The 15,517-nt window shown below is 33.3% G+C and overlaps 1 protein-coding gene and 1 non-coding gene across 2 annotated transcripts in view; both read right to left on the reverse strand.

Annotated features, from left to right (window-relative positions):
* Window positions 1–15,517, reverse strand: part of TMEM167A (transmembrane protein 167A) — a 29,827-nt gene that overhangs the window by 5,616 nt on the left and 8,694 nt on the right. Inside the window, exons 2-3 of the mRNA XM_069491958.1 lie at window positions 9,304–9,413; window positions 4,855–4,889 (exon numbers count right to left, since the gene is read on the reverse strand). Coding sequence (XP_069348059.1) covers window positions 4,855–4,889; window positions 9,304–9,413 — 145 coding nt within the window. The remainder of the gene's footprint in view (window positions 1–4,854; window positions 4,890–9,303; window positions 9,414–15,517) is intronic.
* Window positions 8,477–8,611, reverse strand: LOC138398555 (small nucleolar RNA U109). Its single transcript, XR_011236029.1, has one exon. It is a non-coding gene; the product is annotated as a small nucleolar RNA U109 (small nucleolar RNA).

The raw sequence follows: 15,517 nt of genomic DNA on the forward strand, positions 1-15,517 counted from the left end.
GATACTCTCATTGTCTAATATAGTCTTATTAAATACCTAAAAAAGAAATTAATACTTTCCTAAGTTTTGCATCTGTTGGAAATTAGTTTTTGAGGAAGTTCTTCCCTTCTTCAACCTCCGATTTAGAATGCTGTAATTTACACACGGGTTTCATTTTCCTGTTTTTAATTTTCTTAAAAGAAACTGCCATGTGGTAGAGCTAAACATCTTTGGTTGAACTTGGGTAAGAATGTCACTTCTTGTCTGGTCTTAGGTCTGTATAAGTGAATGTAAACCAGTTGCTGTAATGTGATGTGTAACATGATAAGATGATTTGGCTGGGTCTTTTCCCATTAAAATTGCATCCTTTCTTTGTGGATATATTCTGTGTCAAGATAAGAGAAGAGCATGTGCTTGAGAAAGCAGCATATTAGAATCAACGTTTTCTAAGCCACTTTGCCAAAATGAAAAGGTAATGGTTTTACGTAATTGTCAAGAATGAACACTTTAACTGAATGATTCAACCTATGGCATTTGTATGGTCAAGAGAGGAAAATGGAACTAAATGAACAAGGAAAAAAGAAAAGGCACTATTTATAATTACACATAGAAATAGATTAAACACAGGAAATCATTAAGAAAGCTACAAACTAGATGTCTTAAGCTTTTAACTATACTCTCAAGTAATAATTGTGAACAAAGGGGTCACTTGAGTTGGCTACCGAATGGAGCTGTACACATTTCTCTAATTTATTACATAAAACAGATTTAAAATACCATAATATTTTCTTTATTAGCACCTTAATGATAATACTGAGATGAAAACTCAGCCTCCTAACTCCAGACTTGCTCTTCTACTACGTTCTCTCTTTGCAGATTATTTGAGGTATTTTTGCCACTCTGTTCCTTGGCAATATTTTAAAATTTCTTTTTCAGGGTGACTTGTCTCTGAAGCATACAATTTGTTTTATGTACATATATTTACATTTACCATTAGCTATGAGTATTAGCCATCAAGGGTGCTATTTTGTCTCTTTATCTTTCTTTTCTTGGGTCTTTTTGAAGTGCGTAAGATTTCTTCTGTTATTTCAGGGTTTGCAGCTGTTGTGCATGACCGAGTGCCAGATAAATCTGCACCACAAATCTTTGTAAATCTAGGCCAAGCCTTCTCAACTCCACTGCTATGGACATCTTGAGCTGGATAATTCTGCTGCGAGGGGCTATCCAGTGCATCTCAGGATGTTTAGCGACATCCCTGACCTATACTCAGTATATGTCCCCCAGTCCATTTGTGACAAACTGTGTTGCCAAATGTTCCCTGACAACTACTTATCCAGACTATATTTGTGCTTTTACCAATTTAAAGTCAATGATACTTCTTACAAAAGAAAGATTTCCATCCCTATCACCATAAAAGAGAACAAAGCATGACAAAGAACACTGAGGAAAAACAGTTTAATAAGTAAAAAGCATACTGATTTCTCTGGAAGATAAAGCCTGTCTCAATAGTCTCTATATCAGAAGTAGGGCCTTGAAAGAGGTACTTTTCTGTGAAGCCCTTTATGCTTATACTATCATTTTCTATAGCACGAAACCTTGAAAGGTCAAAGAATCTTATGATCTCATCATCACAGACTTAGAAAGGGCTTCTGGATAATTTAGTATTATGCTTACAACATCCCCCATTAATGGGTCTGGCCTATCATTAAAAGCTCAAGGGAAGAAAACCTACTCTCAAAATTATTTAAATGGCAAATAAATATGAATCTTAGAAGATGCTTTAAAGATTTGAAGACTAGTTTATGCTATGACTGTCTTCATATATATTACATCAATTCCCACATCTTCTTTAGAAAAATCTCTAAGTATGGGCATACCTCATTTTAGTGCATTTTGTAGATCTGCATTTTTTTTTAAAACAATTTGAGGGTTCATGGCAACCCTGTGTTGAACAAGTCCATTTTTACTATTTTTCCAACAGCACATGTTTACTTCATGTCTACATTTTGAAAATTCTCACACTATTTCCGCATTATTATATCTGTTTTGGTGATCTTTGATCAGTGATTTTTGATCATTTTCTTTTGGGGTGCCATGAACCACGCCCACGTAAGACAGCAAACTTAACCGATAAATCTGTGTGTTCTGACTGCTCCACTGGCTGGCCATTCCCCCATCTCTTGGCCTTCCTATTACCTGACTCACAACGTTGCAATTAGGGCAAGTAATAATCCTACAATGGCCTCTAAGTGTGCAAGTGAAAGGAAGAGTTGCACATCTCTCACTTTAAATCAAAAGCTAGAGATGATTAGGCTTAGACAGGAAGGCATGTTGAAAGCCAAGACAGGCCTAAAACTAGGCCACCTTTGCTAAATAGCTAGGTTGTGAATGCAAAGGAAAAGTTCTTGAAAGAAATTAAAAGTGAATACATAAACGGTAAGAAAGTGAAATAGCCTTATTGCTGATATGGAGAAAGGTTTAGTGGTCTGGATAGAAGATCAAACCAGCCATGACATTCCCTTAAATTCGAAGTTGGCAAAGGTTGGTTCATGAGGTTTAAGGAAAGAAACCATCTCCATAACATAAAAGTGCAAGGTAAATCAGCAAGTACTGATGGAGAAACTGCATCATATTATCCAGAAGATCTAGCTAAGAAAGATCATTATGAAGGTGGCTACCCTAAACAATAGATTTTCAATGTAGATAAAATGGTTTTCTATTGGAAGAAGATACCATCTAGGACTTTCACAGCTAGAGAGAAGTCAACGTCTGGCATCAAAGCTTCAAAGGACAGACTCTCTTTTATGAGGGGCCATTGCAGGTAGTGACTTTAAACTGAAGCCAGTGCTCATTTCCCATCCTAAAAATTCTAGAGCCCCTGAGAATTATGCTAAACCTACTTTGCCTGTACTCTAGAGATGGAATGACAAAGTCTAGATGACAGCATATCTGTTCATAGCATGGGTTACTGAATACTTCAGTGGAGAAATAACTGCAATTGTGGTGGAAAGAGCAAGGAGAACTTGAATTAGAAGGGGAGCCTGAAGTGTGCAATCTCATGATAAAACTTGAATGGATGAGGTGTTGCTTCTTATGGATGAGTTTAAAAAAAAAAAAAGGTTTCTTGAGATGGAAGCCACTCCTGGTAAAGATGCTGTAAATATCGTTGAAATGACAACAGAGGATTCAAGACTATTACATAAATTTAGTTGGTGAAGCAGTGAAGGGTTTGAAAGGATTGACTTCAAATTTGACAGAAATTCTACTGTAAGTAAATTGCTATCAAATAGCACTGCATGCTACAGAGAAACCTTTTGGGAAAGGAAAAGTCAATCCAAGCGGCAAACTTCATTGTTGTCTTAAGGAACTACCAACGTCACCTCAAATGTCAGCATTCACCACCCTGATCAATCAGCAGCCATCTGGCAAGACTCTCTGCCAGCAAAAAGATGAAGACTCGTTGAAGGGTCAGATAATCATTACCACTTTTTTTTTTTTTAGCAATTAAATATTTTTAAATTAAGGTATGTACATTGTTTATTCAGACATAATATTATCCCACACTGGATAGACTATAGGATAACGTCAACATAACTTTTATATGCACTGGGAAGCCAAAAAATTTTTGTGTGACTCACTATATTACAGTGGTCTGAACCCATAATGTATCTCTGAGGTATGCCTGCATCATAAGAACTTAGTTTATATTTTCAGTCTCTAATCAATTTTGTTTCCTGTTACGGACCATCTTCTAAATTTTCCACATTTCTGAGAAGGTGAAAACCAAAATAAGACAATACTTTAAAGGGAACGTAGTTTATCTAAGGAAGATGATTCTTAAACACCTCATTCTATTAAAAGGGACTAGTTTGGGGAATTCGGGGTGCTGTCAGATTGGCTAACTAGATTAAATGTCAAATGTAGAAAATTTATTTCTCATTATGAAAGTCTAACAGCTTTATAAAAGAAAAAAGTAGTTATGAATAAATTCAATGTTAGATGAACAATACTAAAACCAAACATTTTTTTATTGGTCAAACAAATATTAATGATTACAAAGAAGACAAGAAATATTCATTTTCAGTGCAAGTGGTATATGTATAAATGCCCTGAAATGCTTTTGTCAGAATTAAGAATGTTAACAAAAGGGTATAATCTATTTTCAAGAACATTGGTGAATTACAGCAATAAAATACCTTTTGATTTATTCACTTTACAATCATTTGTGAGTATACTACTATGTTCTGGGCACAGTGCTCAATGATATATATATGAGTGATGGGATAAGAATATATTATATATCTATGTATAAACACATGTATGATGCTATTAATCTTATGAATAGTTAGATGAAAACCACATTACCTGAATTTTAGTCAGGACAAAGCTCAGCTATGACCACATGTGTTCAATACACAAAACAGTTAAACATTACATGACTTAAATTAGGGCAATAAAATGATTAAGCTTAGATGGCTACTCTGAATGACTTTTATTAGATAGAAGATCCATCTTCAGTTATCAAAAGGATAAACAACATACACAACAGCATGCTTTATACCATGAACATGTGCATAAAACTATATGCTTTTGTTTGAAATCTCCTCAAAACCAGGGATGCATGGTATTGGATATCTGAATTAGAGACTTTCTAAATATTTCCCATCTCTCCGCTAATGAATTATTATCAAGTATCCAACAAATCTAATTTTATATAGCATAAGGCAAAGAGCGTGGTGCAACTTAGAAACTTTTGCAAAAATGTTTTGAGAAGGCTGCCCTTTTAAAACTTACATTTATTTTGTGAGAATGTAATGTTAAGTAAACTGGTCAACAATTTACAGCTGAAGAAATGGCGAGAGTATAGGCACTTACCAATTCTGGCACACTTCCAAAATATACCCAACAGTCTGCACAAAATAAAAAAAAAAAGTGGCTATTTATTACTGGGAATGGTAAATTATTCTCTCAATATTACATAAAGAATTAATTATATACTGGTTTATTAACCTTTAATGTTTTGCTTCAAATCTGAAATCTGCTTATTTGATGTCAAGCTACCATTTATGTATGAAAGTAGGACACAATAGTTTATCAATCATCAATTTTTATATAGAAATTACTATGAACTAGAATATATGTGGTGTCACAGGTCAAACCCAGGGTAAATTAATGTGGGAGTGGCAAAAATTTGCACAAGGGCTTTCTGTATGAAGTACTTTACTTTCAAAAGCAGAAAATGTATATGCCAGTTTAATTAAGCATTAATTTTGAGAAAATGATAAACAAGTTTTAGATAAATTGACATTAAAATACTCATATTGAAAAATGTAATTCTTATAGAATGTAGCTCTATATTTAAATAACCTATAATTATGGAATCCAATCGTATTAATAGTATTTACTTATGTGTCATTTAATAAGGAGAAATAAAAATAAAATGTGCCTATGTTTTCAATATAAGTAGAAAACTTCCTAGTTTTTAGGGGACACTGTAGATGAGTTCGTTAAATATGGCATTTAAAAACAGATATTCTAGAATTAAGATGTTCATTTCAGTTCTATGAATGACTATATTGTGAATTACATATTATATGAATATACTATTTATTTGGCATGTATAAAAAGCACTACCTTTAAGAAAAAAGTGAGTAATCAATGAATAGAGATATCTGAAAAAAATAAAAACATTATAGACACCATTTTGTTGGCCAGACAAAAGAAAAGAATTATGAATGGCATTACATATGGTTAAAAATTAAGATAAATTAACATTATTTGTTGCATAAATTAGGATTATTAGCTCAAGAAAATCTCCATACTTAAATTTTAGGGAAATTTATAGTATACTTTTTTTTTTGTCTGAAGGAATGGCTGGCTAATGAGTCATTATATCTGAATGGGTAAGAATGAAAGAAAATACTGCTTCAATTAAGTTCTATTTATGTTCCTCCTTCGAAGTATAATAACTTCCTGACTTCAAAGCAAAAGGTCTCTTAGTTTAGATTAAATGGAATTAGCAAAAATAAAAGTTTATTTCAAAGGATGAACATTTTGACAGGTAAAAAAATTTTACTGTAGGAATAAAAGGACAAAAGCCATACATTCCTGAAACTAACATAATATAAAGGCCAGATTATGCTTAAATTCAGTCCTGCTTACTGGTTGCATAACTGTGAGCAAATTAATTTCTCTCTTTAGCAATAGCACCTACCCTCACAGGGTTGTTATGAAGATTAAATGAGCGATTACACAGAAAATTCTCAGAATGGTGATTAACATGTTCTGTGTCCAGTAATTCACAGGGTAAATGCATATGTGACAGTAACTCCAGATATCACTTAAAATTGTCTTACATTTCTTCTTCAAAAAATGGAAGACAATAGGTTAGGCATTTGCAAAGCCGTGGTTCCTTGATTCTAGAACTTATTGATTATAACCAGCATTAATAATTTAAAGCTACTCTGGTTGCAGGAGCAAGCTGAGGGACCCAGAGCAGGACACCTACAGCCCCTTCACAGGAAGCTTAGAGCTCCACAGAACACAGTCTGCAACCAGAAGATAGATCAAAAAGTCAAGGTCTGTTCAGGTCCAATATTTTAGAAGTAACTTAAAATATTGTTAAGACATTGGCACAACACAGCTAACATATTAAAAGCATATCAAAGAAATAAAGAATTCTAACTTGGCAACTCAGAGACTTATCAGTACCACTTTGGCTTTTCCCCCCACATATTTCTCTACCTACATATTTCTGTAATATTCCAAATGATATTTATTAAAAAAATAGGAACTGTTACTTGATAAGAAAAAATGCAATTATGCTGCTTAGTTACTATAGCTATATATCAATAAGTATAATACCTGCTGATAATGCTATCGGGTCTATAAAACTAGAAAAAAAGTACAAAGGATTTTTCTTCTGCTGCTTAGTTCTACATTATTTGAAGCAGCAAAAAATGAAGTTAAATAGCGAAATCATTAAGAACTTATTTTATCCAATCTATCTAGATATCTATACCAAAGCATAGTATATTCTCTCTATAATGAAAGAAAAATTTATCATGAGTCTCATAAAAACATACATTGTAACAGAAAAGGACAGGGCCTGTAAAAATTTTTTCTATAGAAAATATCTTATGTACAAATCAAAATATTAGGTTATTAAATATGAAATGTCTGATTTCCTTAAGTACTAAGTTTGACATTTCACTCTGACACTTATAGTTTTATTTTTATTGTGGAGGTACATCCTCATTCTTTCAGACACAGAGTTTGGCTTGTGATTATCTTTCAAAAATTTTTTTAGAGCAATTTTTGTGATACCATGGATTAGTCAGAAATTTGTCTTATTTTTGAATATGAACTCTGTTGTGGAACCCAATGCAGCATAGACAGCTCAAAATATCAACAAAGTGTTTAGGAAGGATGTGGCTAATGAATGCACAGGACATAGATGGTTTGAGAAGTTCCATTCTGGTGATTTTAATCTTGAAAATAAGCCACATGAGTGACCTGAGACCAAGATGGATAATGAGCTGAAAGCTATAGTGGAAGCAAATCCATCTCAACCTACACATGAATTAGCAGCAAGGTTTGACGTTACTATTCCAACAATATTGGACCATTTAAAACAAATAGGCAAGGTAAAGAAGCGGTATAGATGGGTACTGCATGAATTAAATGAGCATCAGAAGAGAAAGCATCTGGAAGCTTGCCTTTCTTTGCTGTCGCAATATATAGGCAAACCATTTCTACACAGTATTGTTATATGTGATGAAAATGGATTTTTTTTTTGACAATCGCAAGCATTCAGCACAATGGCTACATAACGCGAAGTGCTTAAACACAGTCCAAAATCAAGTTTGGTCACCCAGCACTGGTATTATCTACCACAGCTTCATGAAACCTGGTCAATTGATTATAGCAAATGTCTACCGTAACCAACTGGATGAAATAATGAGGATGCTTGTGATTAAAGCAACCAAGATCAGTCAACAGAGATAGGCCAATCATCTTGTAAGACAACACTTGACCACATGTCACACAATGCTGTTCAAACATTGTTTGAACTCTCTGTTATCCACCATATTCCCCAGACCGTGCACAACAGACTACCACTTCTTCCAGGCTTTGGACCACTTCTTTCAAGGAAAAATATTCAATTCTTAACAAGCTGTGGAAAACACCTTTTGAGCTTTTATTGGCACTCACTCTCCAGGCTTCTTCGCTGCTGGCATAAATAAGCTACCGTTAAGATGGCAAAACTGTGTCGATAGTTTAGGTGCATACTTTGGTTAACTGTACTGCTTCTTGTTTGAGATATAATAAACTACCTTTTCATTTGAAATTGGACATTTCATATTTAATGACCTAATAAAATGGCACTTAACATTTATATAAGTAGAAACAAAGATTTAAAGAAAAGCTTTAAATATAGTTGACTGTATTAATATATATTTTAAAATGTAAAAATAGACATGCTTTTTAAAAATCTTTATGTAGGAGAAATATACTACCACTCAACCTCTACTGTAAGGCTGGCAGCCCTGAGAACTCTTTTTTTAATGTAGCGTGTTATGAATGTATTCCTGCTCCCAAAGGAATAAGGAGCAGACATTTCCAAATGCAACCTACTTTCTTTCAAAAGAGAATTTTCATAAGAGAATCAGAAAAGTACAAATATTATATTCTACTATGTGATAATTCTTTAATGAAATAAATATGTAAGTGTCATTTAGATAGACATTATTAGAAATCCAAGCAACTAATCAATGGGAATAAGTATTTATTGATTTCTACTATATGATTTAACGGTAATTTAAGAGTCAGGAATGGAAGGAGAAGGGAAGGAGGAAATGAAAACGAGTGCTTGGGTAGAAAGACTTCATGTACAACTAAGCAACAAATAAGATGCTATAATGTCAACAAATGGATGAAATACTGATTGAGTGCAATGAGAGCTTAGCAAAAAAGGTGGAACGAAGAGAAGACAATTGTCTATAAAGGAAATGGGCATCGTCAGAAAAACTGATAGACAAATAACATCTGTTTTTACATTCAGTAGGTTAAATAAAATCCCCCATATGCTTTTTACAGTTTAACACATTTCAGATCACTTTTGAAATTTATTTTTTGATTTAGTAAGATACTGTGAATGTAAAGTTTTTGAATATTTAAAAACAGAGGGTGCAAATAACGTAAAAAAGTTATCACAAAACCAAATTACACATAGGAATTAAATTACCTAATAACTTTTACGGTAATTTACATTCGATGTCAATAAAAACTAATTTAGATGATCAGATATCGTTAGTAACATACCCAGTTTTATTTCTGTCCAGGACGCTGGGTGCCAAGGATCGGATATAAGCACAGGTACATATAAGCAGCAAGATTACAGTCAACAGACTCTGAAAATTGAAAATAGCAGACTAAAAAGAAAAAAAAAAAAAGATTAGTATCACAAGAAAACCTGCACAGGTAAAAAATTGCCTGACAATTCCATATTAAGAATCATGTTTTTATTTCCTCAAAAAGGCAAACAGAATGACACCTCCAACAACGCTTAAGACCAGAATCATGAAGACTTCTAAAGTCTCCAACTTCTGCTGACAGATGGCTATATGACATTAGCAGAGTCATTAGCCTAAGTCTCTGCTTTATATCTGTAAAGCTGGCTGGAGAATGGGGAGATACACTAAACGTTGACAAAAGTTTCTAATTCTGAACTTTTTCTAGGATAAATATACTTTAAATTTAAACTATCCTGTTCCATGGGGTGACAAATACTAGGCTATTATATTAGACTTCGGTGAAAGAAATCACCTACTCTTTCACTGTGATTCTTTAAGTTATTCATTACAGGTTGAGCATCCCTAATCTAATATCTGAAATATGAAATGTCCCAAAATTTGAATTTTTGCGTGTGCTGACATTATACTCAAAAGTCATGCTCAAAAGAAATGCTCACTGGACCATTTTGGATTTCACATCAGGGCTGCTTAACTGGTAAGTTTAATAAAAATATTCCAAAAAAAAAAAAAAAAAAAGCCTCTGAAATCTGCAACACTTCTGGTCCCAAGCATTTCGGATAAATACTCTACTGTAATATGTATTTAATAGCTCAATTCTTATTTTAAAAGCTAAAATCTAACACAGAAATTTTAAGAAAATGTAAGTTTCCACAGTCAAACAAAATCATAGGTTTCCAGTCAAAGTAAAATGGAAGTGAACTTACTCTATTCAAAATTCAGCTCAAGTGTACCTTTTTCCAAGAAGTCTCCTTGAATCTATCTGCCTCCCTTCTCCTACTTCATGTAGAACTCTCTTTTCTATTTCTATGGCAAACTGATATCTTTATTATAACACTCATCCCTGAAGGGTGGACATTATGTTATCAGACTCTGACTCTCCAGGACCTGAGCATGTGCCTGCCTCACAGGAGTCTAGTAAGAGATGGTTGAACAAGGTGCAGGAATATATAATAAAGGGTATTTCCAACACATACAGGTAGATAAAACATGTCAATCTCATATAACGGCCAGCAATATGTTTACTTGGTAAACTTCGAAGCACTTTCTAAAACAATCAGGAATAAGAGAAAGTACGAAAAATTTTAAAAACGCAAAACTGGTACTTGAGGATGACTGTTTAGCCCAAAAGCCCAAAAGAATCTAGTGAAAAACGATTATAGACATTAAGGAAATTGAGTACGGTGGCTGGGGACACAATTAAAATATATACATCTACAGCCTTCATAATTTAATTAAATTAACATCTAGATTAAAGACATAATGGAAAAAAGACTCCTTTTATGATAGCATCTAGAACAAAAAGCTAAAATATCTAGGAATAAGTTTAATAAGAAACATGCAACATTGGCATCAAAGAAAAAAACTCACCAAACCTTAAAATAAGGAAGAACATAAATGTAGAACCACACGCTATAGTTTGGATATGGTTTGTTTGTCCTCACCAAAACTCATATTGAAATTTGAACCCCAGTGTGGTGGTATTGGGAAGTGAAGCCTAGTGGGAGGAATTTGGGTTATGGGGGCAGATCCCTTAGGAATGGTACTGTGCTGTTCTCCAGTTAGTGAGTTCACTCAGGAATAAATTAGTTCCCAAGAGTGGATTGTTATAAAGCCAAGATGCCCCTCAGGTTTCCCTGACTTCACATGAGTCCACTTCCCTTTTGACCCCTCTCCACTAGGTTGTGATGGAGCACAAAAGCCCTGGCCAGAAGCCAAGACCATGCCCTTGAGCTTCTCAGCCAGCAGAACACTGAGATAAATAAACCTCTTTTCTTTATAAATTATCCAATCTTAGGTATTCTTTCATAGCAACATAAAATGGACTAAGACAACTGATATACCAGGCTTTTACATTGGAAGACAACACTGTAAAGATAACCCATAAATTTAAGGTGAACCTACATTATTACAAGTTATTTTTGAAACAGACAACTGATTCTGAAGTCCATATGGAAAATAAATAAGCAAGAATAGCCAGGAGAATCTTAAAAGCACATCTGTAGATATGTACACCTTTATGCAAAGAAAGTGAAGGAATACAGTAATTATTGCTGCATAATTTTGTATCTAATTCTCAACTTTTCTGGATTTCTCAAATTTTCCAGGTGTCACTATTATGGTCCAAAAAAGATAAACACAAATAATTGGTAACTACCATTTTAATATCTATTTTTTAATGCAAATAATTCATGCATATAGCAAAAGTAAAATTTAATGTGCCTTGATTTTTAATTAAGTTGGGTTTTAATTTCACATTAAAACTGTGAAAGTGATATGTATCTTATGACTTAAATCAATGAGTTAACTAATGACAATTCTGGATAGAAAATACAGTATCTCACATTGCTTAATTTCAAAGGCCATATTTTGAACATGCATATGATTAATGAATAATATTGGTTAATAACCTCATGAAATATAAATTTCATTCCCTCCCAGCCAACATAATTAAACGTGTATTTAGTTTCTACTAAAGAGAATGAGGCTAGACACTGGGGATTTAAAAATGCATATGGTATGATTCCTTCCCTTCAAGAGTTTATGGCTTGCAATAACAATTATTGATATTCACTGAGTGCTTTTTATTATTTATCCTCATGTAACTGAGGTAGAAATTATTACCCTTATTTTATAGATGAGACTACTGAGGCACATAGCAGTTATAATCAAGTTATAACAGAATGCATATTTTAGACAGTAAACAGCAACTCACAGTAGCACGTGCAAGTGATGGCTTGCACCATGCAGACAAAGACTGCTGTTTTCATAAGGAAAAGTTAGAAAAAGCTTCAAGGAGACAGCAGGAAGAGTCAAACCTTGAAAAGGCATAATTCAGATGAGCAAAGAAGAGAGAGCAAGCTCCGGATGAGACAAAAACCTGGGGAAAATCCTCCCCACAGAGTAAGTTTGCATTTTCAGGGAGTGACTTGTATTTGTATTAAGCAAAAGATACCTGTAGTAAAGTGGTTGGAAAAAAAATTTGCAAAGTAGGTTTATTATCTTCCTAATGGAGTATCCAAATTCATGATTTTGCAATGTGTTCTTTCCTTCCCCAGATGCCTTTAAAAAAAAAAAAAAAAAAAAAACACATGCTTAAAGGATATGATGTCCAGGACTGGTTTCTAAATAATCTAGTATGTGTGAGGTAGGAGAGGGTTAGGGCTCATGATAAAATGCTGAGAATATTAGGGTTCATTATATCCTTCTTTCTACCTTTGTATGTTTGAATTTTTTTATAATAAAAAATAAAAAGGCACTCAGACATGCCCATTATTAAAGAAATGGAGTGTATATATATACATTTGTGTGTGAAACCATTTACAAATGAAAACCATTTACAAGAATGAAATATATGATATATACAACTTTGTTCTGGGGGTTTATAGACTCTAAAATTTAAACAAATAATCTTAGGTGGTAAAATCTTTTAGATGTACTTAGACTCTAGTCAGAAGAGTGTTTTTAACTTATGGACATTAGCCTGCCACCTATAGCAGTCCCCTTAATGCTTAGCATCTGTTGTCTGGTGATATAAAATTTTAGTCTCAGGTTTAAAAGAAACAGATGTCCCTGTTCAGAAGAAAAATAACTGAAATTTTCAATAGAAAGATGTTATTAAAGGGAAGGAAGGAAGGTAAGAAAAAGGTAAGGATATTTAATCACAAAATAGAGTAAAAGGTAATAAAAAAGGTGATAAGTAAAATTCATTTGCCGTGTTTAAATTTTATCAGATCTTTTAAATCATGAAATTTTTTAAAGTACTCTGTGATTTTTGCACACGCCATCTTTTCTTGCTTGCTTGGTGAATTGAACTACTCATCCTTCCAGTCTCAACTCAAGATTCACCTCATCCATGAAATCTTCCCTATTCTTACTTTCCACAGCAAGCAGAGTCAGGATCTTTGTATGTGTATGTGTTACACACATACCTTCCTATGAGAGCACCCATCAAATTGTACTATAACTGTGTCCTCTATTTTATTGAGGTTCTCATTAGTCCTCTGTGACTATTAAATGAAATAGTACACAGTAGTCACTGAAAAAATGCTTAATGAATGGAATACAATTGACAATAATAAACATATGACAAATGCAAGTGCATATTTGGATACCAAATTAATAATGAATATTATTAAAAAAATTAGTGTAGATTAGACCGCTGAATACAATATTTTGTTAACTATTCAAGCATACTGCTTTGCATTATATTTACTTCTCAATATTTTCGAAAATTAATTAGGAAGATTCAAATTTCCTTATGTTTATGTTAAGGGCCCAGGTTGTAGGGTAAAATAAAGGCCTAATTTCCACTCAGTATCCATATCTTATGTCACCCTCCTGGAACTCAGATGTTCTTTCTATCAAGCAGTCAGCTTTGAAGATGCTTGCACACTGGATAGTGTATGTCTTTCTGACTTCTTTTAATTCAAAAGAGACACAATTTTCAAAGGGTCTGAGTGACTGAGTAGGCAAATTAGCTGGCAGAGAATTCTAGAACCTTAGTATAATTCTTAAGTCTAAGGCTTACCTAATTTTCAGTGGCAGCATACAGTGTAATAGCTAATAATCTTCATTTTTTGCTATAGGTTAGGACACTAATGTTTTAAGACTACACAAAATTAAAAGCTAAATTAACAAAAAATATAAATAAGGTACTTACATGATAAAGACCAATTGTTCATTTTAGAGATGCCAGATTTCTATCAATACTATCAACAAGAAAATAAATTTTCTTATGTTATGCACAGTATTAAAACATGGCCCAAGTCTTACCAAGAATGACTTAGTAAGATTACTGAGATATTCACACATATGAAGAACAAGAGAGAAGATGCAATTAGCTTTACAAAAATGAGTTGTCTTGTATCTTATAACTGCTTATGTCCAATCTATAGTTGGCCCTCCTTATCCATGGGATCTGCATCTGTGGATTCAACCAACCATGGATTGAACATATTTGGAAAAAAAATTGTATCTTTACTGAACATGTACAGACTTATTTTTTTCTCAATATTCCCTAAACAATACAGTATGACAACTATTCACATAGCATTTACATTATATTAGGTATCATAAATAATCTAGAAATGATTTAAAGTATAGGGGAGGATGTATATAGGTTATATGCAAATACTGTGTCATTTTATATCAAGGACTTGAACATCCACAGATTTTAGGATTCAAGGGAGGTCCTGAAACCAATCCCTCAGGGATATTGAGATGACTGTATACTATTTAATATACAGTTGTAGCATACTGTCTGTTAAAACAGTGAATAATATAGTGAATAGTTAGCTAAACTTATTAAACTGGAGAGCATGCTCTTTTTATAATCCCCTGGGATTGTCATGGGGTGTGCTCTCTGAAGCTCTCCATCAATTAACTCAAAACTAGTGTGAACAAAGCAGTCCATATTTAGAGGCAGACCTTGGTCATATCATCTGACATATTTCATGCGGCACTTAATTTTAGATTCTTCCTCTCATACTGACACTCTACTTTAGGATTTAATAAATGAATAGAAATATGCATAATATCAGATTTATAGTATTCCCATAGCTAGTCCTTAGAACTCCAAATAATGAAGGCGGGTGTTATATGGCCATCTTTGTATATCTTTGTAAATTCATATTAATCTAGGTTTGGGTCTCCCTAAAGAAATAATTGCTTATTTTTCTGTCATGTGAGTAAAATAAGCTGACTTTGAAAAGGAAAAAAGAGTTCTCCAGAGAAAGCAGATCTTTCTCCACAGTTTTTAGCCAACTGTCCTCAAATAATAATCAAGGGACAGAATTTTCAACTAAGAATACTAAAGCTTCATAGAGTATTTTTAACATTGATGTACATTGTTCTTGACTAAAGATGTTATGCCAATAGTTGATATTTTACATGTGCAATTGTGATTTAAAAAATAAGAGTATATAACAACAAACTAATATATCTTAAATTCAGAAGCACCTTATACTTTTCGATGTCTTTGTTTCTGAAAATACCAGATTTTC

Source organism: Eulemur rufifrons, chromosome 17 (genome assembly GCF_041146395.1).
Source record: "Eulemur rufifrons isolate Redbay chromosome 17, OSU_ERuf_1, whole genome shotgun sequence".
NCBI classification, from domain to species: Eukaryota; Metazoa; Chordata; class Mammalia; order Primates; family Lemuridae; genus Eulemur; species Eulemur rufifrons.